This window comes from Dioscorea cayenensis, chromosome 14 (genome assembly GCF_009730915.1).
Source record: "Dioscorea cayenensis subsp. rotundata cultivar TDr96_F1 chromosome 14, TDr96_F1_v2_PseudoChromosome.rev07_lg8_w22 25.fasta, whole genome shotgun sequence".
Lineage (NCBI taxonomy): Eukaryota > Viridiplantae > Streptophyta > Magnoliopsida > Dioscoreales > Dioscoreaceae > Dioscorea > Dioscorea cayenensis.
In genome coordinates, this window is record NC_052484.1 from 15085680 (window position 1) to 15094854 (window position 9175).

General features: G+C 33.9%; 1 protein-coding gene across 1 annotated transcript; it reads left to right on the plus strand.

The window, feature by feature from the left end:
- Nucleotides 1-254: 254 nt before the first annotated feature.
- LOC120275824 (synaptotagmin-2-like) lies at nucleotides 255-7913 on the plus strand. Its single transcript, XM_039282536.1, has 12 exons — nucleotides 255-521; nucleotides 2425-2523; nucleotides 2631-2681; nucleotides 2774-2897; nucleotides 4210-4328; nucleotides 4450-4551; nucleotides 4671-4745; nucleotides 4943-5019; nucleotides 5103-5349; nucleotides 5430-5786; nucleotides 5913-6041; nucleotides 7639-7913. Exons 1-12 carry the CDS (start codon nucleotides 411-413, stop codon nucleotides 7762-7764), a joined length of 1617 nt encoding a protein of 538 aa, XP_039138470.1. The 5' UTR covers nucleotides 255-410; the 3' UTR covers nucleotides 7765-7913.
- The last annotated feature ends 1262 nt before the right edge of the window (nucleotides 7914-9175 follow it).

The following is a 9175-nucleotide window of genomic DNA, read 5'->3' on the forward strand; positions in this document are numbered from 1 at the left end:
TAAAATTATGAAAGCACAAAAACCAAAGTAAAATCCCATAAAAAATTAATTAATAATTAGCCCTAATTAATGTCCCATTAAAATTAATTGAAACCCTCCGGGCCCCACATAATAACTCCCTTGCTCTCCATTGTGGGTCCCAACAGCCACAAGTGTCTGTTGCCGACACCCTCTAGCACCCGGGTCCCACGCCAGGTCCATTTTTATGGTTCCTTTTCATCCCCTTCTTTTTCTCAATCCAAATCCCTTTCTTTGTGCCCTAATTTAAAACAAGAAAAAAGAAATTAACCCAAAAAAAAAAAAAAAGAAAAAATCCCCAATTTCTTGAATTCATTTCTTGTGTAAATTGTGGATTTGTGGATTTTGATCTCTTATCTTCTTGTTTTTCTTGGTCTTTATTGGGATTCTTGATGGGTTTCTTCAGTTCTGTTCTTGGGTTCTTTGGATTTGGTGTTGGGTTGTTTGCTGGCATTGTTATTGGCTACTTTCTCTTCATCTACTTCCAGCCCACTGATGTTAAGGTTTGTTTTTTGGTTACTTGTTTCTTGAATTTGTTTTGTTGGAGCTGGGATGGGTTTGGGATGTGATGCTTTATTTTTTGTTTTGGATTTGATATGTATGTTAATTTTAATTTTTTTGTTTATGTGTTGGGAAAATTTGGAGTTAATTCAAATGAATGAGGCTTCTGAAGTTAAGATTCATTTTGTTTTGTTTGTTTGTTTATTGAATTGAATTGTTTTGAGCTTTGGTTGTTTATATGGATTTGATTCATTGTTTTTGGTTTTGTGTTTGATTTGTTTATTGCACATGGCTATTGCATGTGTTTTTCTGTGGTCAAAATGTTGGTATAATTTGGAGTTTGTTAAGATGGATGAGGTTTCTGAATTTATTTTGGTTTTGAATTGTTTGGAAAATTTGTGATTGTTGTGTTTGAGAAGCATCCTTGATTTATTGCTACATCACTGGGTAAATTTTTATTGGAATTTGTTTTCTAAGAAAATTGAGTTACTTGATAGAATTGCTTGATTGCTTGTTGAGTTCCAACTATTGAGCTAGAAGTTGCTTTTCATGATGTGGGTGTGAGGGAATTAGGAATTCAGGATCTTTAAAGACACCAGAGTGAATTTAGATGGACAAGAATGTTATTGATGGAAGGTAGAGTTGTGTGCTTGGGGGTCTTAGTGCATATAAGACCAGCATGTTTGATAAATTGAAAATTTCGGGCAAACCTGCTAGGTATGATGGGATTATAATAGGTCAGGTGGGTATTTGAGCACAGATGCCCTTAAAATTACAGTTTAAGGTTTAAAGTCCCAGGAGAAAAATATCAAATTAATAGGTCTTGGGAGACTATAGTTGGCGTGCATGTTATGATAAAAATCAATTGTTACACTACATGCATCTTCAAAGTTACGATGAAGATGTCTTTTGCAAACTATATTATAAATTTAAGTTAGTAAAGTAGCTATTCCAGATTATGGCAATATCCATGAGGGTTTGAATAATATTTTCATGGAAATATTACCAAAGATCTCATAACCCCTGCCCTAATGACTATGTGAATGTGCTATCAAGCACTATTCAGGCACTTTTCTGTATGCTGAACAGTCTTTTGATGTAGTGCTAGTAGATAGAATGGAGGCTTTTTCTGGTGAGTCAGGGATGAGATTTCAACTTTCAAGTACAGGAAATAATAAGTGGATCATCTTGATTATGATTATCTTGTTAAGCTCAAGAGATTTGCGGCATTATGAACATATGGTCCATTACAAAATGTAAATTCTTGATGAAGCAAAAAGTAGATCAAAAAGACCTGCTTATTGTCCTGTGGCTTTAGAAGTAACAAAACTATGAGAAAGATAAAGTAGAGAAGTAGGGTTAAGGTTGGAGGCATGTTAGGAGGGTCAAATGGTTGTTAAGCATTTTTCAGATGTGGCACCTGACATTGATGGCAGACAGGCATTAGGAATAATAGAGAAGGATGGAATGTGAATTACAGCATCATGATGAGGAATATTAAAAGGATGGTATGTGAATTATGCATCATCAGGCATGAGGAATATGAGAATAGTATTGTATGTGGATTACAGCATCAGGCACGGTAGTTGTTGGTTAGGTAGATTATTCTAGTGAAGTGGAAGAAAGAAAGATGGCACTGAAAGATGAAAATGCTTTTCTTTTATTTATTTATTTATTTGATTTTTATTGGTAAGGTGATTGAGAATTCATCTTTGAGATTCCTCCATTTTTAGTTATCATCTTTGAATTTATTTATCAAAGAAAATTTCTCTCATTTATTGTTTCCTTTTTTCATTTCTCTTCTTTTAGGTATGATCTGAAACTAGAATTTTTTTATTCATGTTTCACTGAGGTTATAACTTGGCTGATGCACTTGGTTTGTGTTTCACTTTGTGGTCTGACCAGGATCCCACAATTCGGCCACTTGTTGAACATGACTCAAAATCTTTGGAACGTATGTTTCCTGAAATTCCCTTGTGGGTGAAAAATCCAGACTTTGATCGAGTATGTATATATGTTCACCAGTTATGTTTTGCAATAATGCAAGTGTGATAGCTTACCTTCTAATGATATGTACCTCCATTGACTGTTTTTTGCTGTTATGCTTGAAGGTTGATTGGTTAAACAAGTTTTTAGAAACTATGTGGCCCTACCTTGACAAGGTGAGTATGCTTATGCCTAATATTTATACGCCCTGTGCACAGATAGATGTGGTTTTCTTTATAATGTTTATATAAAAAGGTCTTTATATTAGGCTATCTGCAAGATGGCAAAGGAAATCTCAAAGCCCATTATTGAGGAGAATACAAAAAAGTACAAGATTGATTCTGTTGAGTTTGAAACACTCACATTGGGGTCACTACCACCAACTTTTCAAGGTTTGTTGTTGTACCCCTTCCCAAAGCTGACTTCATGTATGTTATCTAAAAGCTTTTGACATCGCAATATTTTTGGTACCCTGTACCTATTTTTCTTGGCATGCATGTGGGGTTGTAAATTGATCAAGTATTTGTGAGCAACTTGAGCTCAACTTAAAATTTTATTGGGCCTAGCTTGATAGAGATCAACTCAATTAAGCTTGGTTCAATAGCTTGAAAAACCATATGACATGTAGTATACTATATACATTTATACTGTATAGTATAAATTATATAATGTATTATTATATATTTATATGAATAATAAACAAAAATTTTAACATTTGATGTTTATTATAAGCTTGGTTCCCTGTACCTATTTTTCTTGGCATGCATGTGGGGTTGTAAATTAATCAAGTATTTGTGAGCAACTTGAGCTCAACTTAAAATTTTATTGGGCCTAGCTTGATAGAGGTCAACTCAATTAAGCTTGGTTCAATAGCTTCAAAAACCATATAACATGTAGTATACTATATACATTTATATTGTATGGTATAAATTATATAATGTATTATTATATATTTATATGAATAATAAACAAAAATTTTAACATTTGATGTTTATTATAAGACAAGCTTTTAACTTGACTAAATTGAGCGGGGCTTGTGCTCTCAAAATTAGAATCGAGCTAAGTTTGAGGAAACAAAATCGAAATAATTACAAGCTTGAGCTGGGCCCAGGCTGATCGAACTCGGTTGTATATAGAGCTGTATCCTGTTCACACCCCAAGACAGTTTGTGTAATATTGATGCCAAGGTTGCTTGTTGGTAAATTATTTTATATCAAAGACATTTATAGCCACATTTAAGAGTCACACACATATCTTTATGTGTATTTCAAAATAAGTGTTTATATTGTTGGTAAATTTTGCATGGCCATTTTCTATTAAAGACATTTATACCTCATTTAAGTGCATGTATTTATATTGTATGATAGGATAGTTATTAATGTATTTTAAAATATGGATACTAACAGCAGAAGACACAATACTGTGACAAAATGGCTGTGTAAATCTTGCTCTAAACACAGTTTTCAATATGGATACAAACATGAGCAATAACAAAGTTCTATACTTTTTTTTTGGTGATGTTTTTTGTACATTGTATGTAGGCTTTCTTTACTCAGCTTTTCATAAGATATAGCTGTTTGTGTGACTCTTTTATTTATCCTTTTTCTTTGTTATTCATATTCTAAATTTTGCATTAGTGATGTTTAAAATTTCTTTTGGTACTTGTCTGGAGTTTAACTCTGATGGTCTGAAAATTTTCTCCAGGAATGAAAGTTTATCATACTGATGAGAAGGAGTTGATTATGGAACTATTACTAAAATGGGCCGCGAATCCTAATATTACTGTTGTGGTTAAAGCATATGGGCTGAAAGTGACCGCGCAGGTGCTTGACTTTTATAATGTCATGAGTAGTTAAACATATAGCCAAGTCTCCACATAGTTTTTGCTAAAATTATTTATATGAAGGATACTTCAATGCTAAACATTTCCATTTGAAACTTCAGGTGGTAGATTTGCAAGTTTTTGCTATCCCTCGCATTACGTTGAAGCCATTGGTCCCAAATTTCCCTTGTTTTGCAAATATTCTTGTGTCTCTCATGGAGAAGGTGGGGATAAGTTGAAGAACATTTTCTTCCTTCAAATTTTTGCATTCACAATTTCTAAATGCAGTGTGAAGCTAATGAAACTTCCTATAATTTTTTTAACAACTACCTTTGGTTTGCAGCCTCATGTTGATTTTGGACTAAAACTGCTTGGAGCAGATGTTATGGCTGTCCCTGGCCTTTATCGATTTGTGCAGGTAATTTACCTTTATTCTCTTCATGAACTCCATGTGTTTCCATTTTTATAAAATATATTAGTCTAGTCTTGTTTGTAATGCATGAACTTGGAGTCAAAAGTTAAGTTAAAACAGTTTCACCAATATTTCACCTTTTAGTCATGGACTGTTTTGGACCTACATTTCAGTTGTGTATTTTACTATGATTCTTCACACAGGAGACAATCAAGACTCAGGTGGCAAACATGTATCTTTGGCCTAGAACTTTAGATGTACCAGTCATGGATCCTTCAAAGTAAGTTTCTGTCATTTCTGCATTTGGAGTATTTTGACTGATTTGAGAAATACAACTCAGCATTGTCTTTGTGGATCTTTCAGAGCCTTCCAGAAGCCTGTTGGAATTCTTCTTGTGAATGTAGTTAGGGCACAAAAGCTTAAAAAGAAAGATCTAATGGGGAAGTCAGACCCATACGTGAAGATAAAGCTTACAGAAGATAAACTTCCATCAAAGAAAACAACCGTGAAACGCAGTAACTTGAATCCAGAATGGAATGAGGAATTCAAATTGGTTGTCAAAGATCCACAATCTCAGGCTTTAGAGATCAGTGTTTATGATTGGGAGCAGGCATGGTTTCTCCACTTATGTTCTGTTATGAACTATGCTATCTTTCACTAGATTAACTTTAACATTTACTTTTTTCATAGGTTGGGAAACATGATAAAATGGGTATGAATGTTGTTCCATTGAGAGATCTTACACCTGATGAACCGAAAATTTTGACACTTGAGCTACTAAAAAACATGGATCCTAATGATGTTCAAAATGAGAAATCGCGTGGACAGATTATTTTGGAAGTGACATATAAACCTTTCCAAGAAGGGGATGCACCAAAAGAGGGCACTGATGATGATTCTGGTGCGGTGGAAAAGGCTCCTGAGGGTACTCCATCAGGTGGAGGTCTTCTTGTAGTTATTGTTCATGAAGCTCAAGATCTTGAGGGTAAACATCACACAAATCCATATGTGCGGGTCATATTCAGAGGAGAGGAGAGGAAAACTAGGGTATCTTGCTCCTGCATTTGTTCAATCTCCAACAATTTTCTACAATTTGTGATCTATTTGCTTTCTGGTATTTTGCATTCAACTCATTTTAATCCTATGTGTTTGTGTGTTTTGTTATCAATGTAGCATATTAAAAAGAACAGAGATCCACGATGGGGAGATGAGTTTCAGTTCATGTGTGAGGAGCCACCCACAAATGACAGAATACATTTAGAAGTCCTCAGCAAGGCTCCTAGCATTGGCATACACTCAAAGGTATGTCGAATTCTTATCATACTAGCACATGTTTTGTAATGCCAAGAGTTCCGTGTGATGCGTAGAAATTTTCTTATTTTGTTTTCTTTAATAAGTTGATTTTCGACTCAAATGATAACTTTGAATTTAGAACTTTGCATTTCCGCATCATTAATACATTTCTATTTGTCAACATTTGGAGAGATAGAACTATGTTTTTTAAGCTTGCTTGTACCTTTAATCATGCTACATTAAGCAACCTTGCTACTTAATCTTTGATAAACTAAAGATAATTTGGTGGAGAGGACTAGGCTGATTAGCAAAACAAGGCAAGGTATGAGTTTAGATAAAATGACCTCAAGATGGAAGAGATGATGTTGGGTGGAGGATCTAATAGGCTGCCTTACCAAGACTGTTTCTTCGATTATTTTGGTTTAGCCGAGATCAGGGCATAGCACAAGTTTGATCACATTCTACTGTCGATTGCTTTTCTTAACTTTTGGTGACAACTCAAACAGAATTGATTTTTCAGCCATCTTCATTTTTCTAAGGAAGAAGACCTTAATGATGTTGTGACAATTCTTGGGCTAATGCCTAACTGTCAATATGATACATATTGAGGCTATTTAGTCGAATCAGTCCAATGGATATACATAATGATTAGCTGCATTGAAAACTGTAAATTAACCAAGCTGTTCATGAGGATTCTGTGTTCGGTTTGATAAAAGCTTGTTTGTTATTGTTCATTAAATTAATGAGCAATTTCAAGCCTTGGTTTGAAGCTTTTGTGATAAGCCATGATTGAAAAATGCCGAGCTCAATCCATATCTGTTGGGCATGCACTCATTAGAGCTCATTAATAGACTTATTAAAAGCTTGGAAACAAGCTTACCATCAAGCATGCATATTAATAGGCTAATTTTAGAAACTGGGAAATATGCTTTTCTAAGGCAAAAATGCACAAGAAAAGTTTTGCCAGTTTGCTTTTCCTTTCCTTTTTCTTAGGTTTTACTCTTTTTCAATCTTTTCTGGTTTCCTCATATATTTCTAAGGATTGGAGGAAGCAAACGTAAGATGATTGATACTTGAATTGGATATTTCAAAGCCAAATTTTGTTTTGTATTGTTAGGGATCACTGAAACAGTGTTTCCTCATTTTGTATCATCCATGTTTCAGCCTTGGCTTTCTATATCATTAACTCATCGGTAGTACCTACTCATACATATAACCTTGCGTGTCCCCGCTAGTAAATATTTACACTTGACTGCTTTTTTATTAGGGATAAAGTCATTTTTTGTCTTGCACCGAATGATCAATGCGGTCCCTATATTTTGTTTTCCTTTTCTTATTTTCATCTCGAGGATTGACTTTGGCTGCGACTTGACATATGTTATTAAAGCAAAGTAGGACCAAAAGTAGCTTTTATCTCTTTTATTGTTAACCTCATTATCATGGGATTAAATTCATGATACTATCTTATCTTATTAGATTTGATCAGGAGATATAAGTACCAAAAATTCATGATTTCTTACATCATATAGATTTGAGAGCTTAATTTCTAAGTGTTACTCTCAGAAGTTTTTAACTTCATGTTACATCTTTTGTTGTTCCCATTCAGGAAGTTTTGGGCTACATTGACATCAACCTTGCAGATGTCGTCTCCAACAAAAGGATTAATGAGAAATATCACCTCATTGACTCCAAAAACGGGCGAATTCAGATCGAAATGCAATGGCGAACTTAGGACTTCTTCACAGTAATCCGATGACTGACATTGTTTTTCAAGTAAAATAAACAGTGTCTCATTTTGTTTTTCTTTAGGGTTATTACATGGTATGAATTTCATTAATTGCAATAAGTTCATGTAAATATTTGGTTTTTTCTTGTGCTTTCCGAGTTGCTTTTATTGAGGTATTTCTGGAAAAATTATTTGATTCAAGTTTGCCTTCATTCATTTTTTTTTTCTTCATTAATGGATGGTTTGCTCACCAAAATCATTGGATATATTTGTCTATCCAACTGTTTATTTGATGCATAGGTTTGATAGGTAAACTCTGCAGTGTCACTGTGCTAATTTCTCCTTGGTGTCTTGTGTGGCCTTGTCAGCCTCTCTAGATGTTAGCCCAGGACTTGGTGAAAATAGCAAGCCAAGAACCCAAGGAGACCAAGGATAAGAGCCAAAAATGTAGACTCTATTGTTAAGTTTGACAGAGGTGCCAAGGATCCCTTTTATAAGGGCCCAGAAAATGGCAAAGGCCCACCAACTCTTGCCATGGCGTGTCCGGGCCATGGTAAGGTTGCAAATGAACCAAGCCGTTCATAAACTACTCGAAGCTCGGCTTGGAGAAAACTCGTTCATTAACTAAATGAGCCAAGCTCGAGCCTAACTTTTGAGTTCAAATTTATAAACAAGCCAAGCTCGAGCCATATGATGCTCGGCTCGTTAAGGCTCGCGAGCCTGCTCATTAGCCTCCTAACAAGCAGACTTGCAAGCCTTATAACAAACTAGCTCTATTGAGCAGACTCGCGAGCCTCCTAACGAGCAAGCTCATAAACAAGTAAACTCGTTAGCAGGCTTGTGAGCTTTCATAACGAGCTTGCTCGCGAGCCTCCTAACAAGTATATTAAACAAGCCTAATAATGATTAATGAATATACTAAAGAAGTTTGCTAAGGTCGTTTGTCATCGCTTTCGTTTCATTTTTATTTTTTATTTTTGTTTTACTTTTGTTTTGTTTTTGTTTTCTTGTCATTTTTTAAAAACAAAAGCATATTTGGAATTTTCGATACATTAACTATTGTGTATTTCAAAAAATTAAAAACAAAAACTGTTGTGTCAAATAATTATTTTCAGAAATATTTTCTAAAAATATAAATTTTTATGATATATAAAGTTATAAACCAATTTATAAAATATCTACCACTACTAGCCAAATAATAAGTTTAATAGATATTTTTTTAAAAAATATTAATTTTTTAGACTATTGGCATTAATTTATAAAAAAATATTTTTTTAAAAAAAATGAAAATAAAAAAAATCAAGAGGGAGAGAGTGAGAGAATTTAAAAAGATAAATATCTATATTAACATTATTATAAAAAAAAATTGTATGTTATATCAATATTTAAAAGTTTTTAAAAGTTATTATTAAAATAT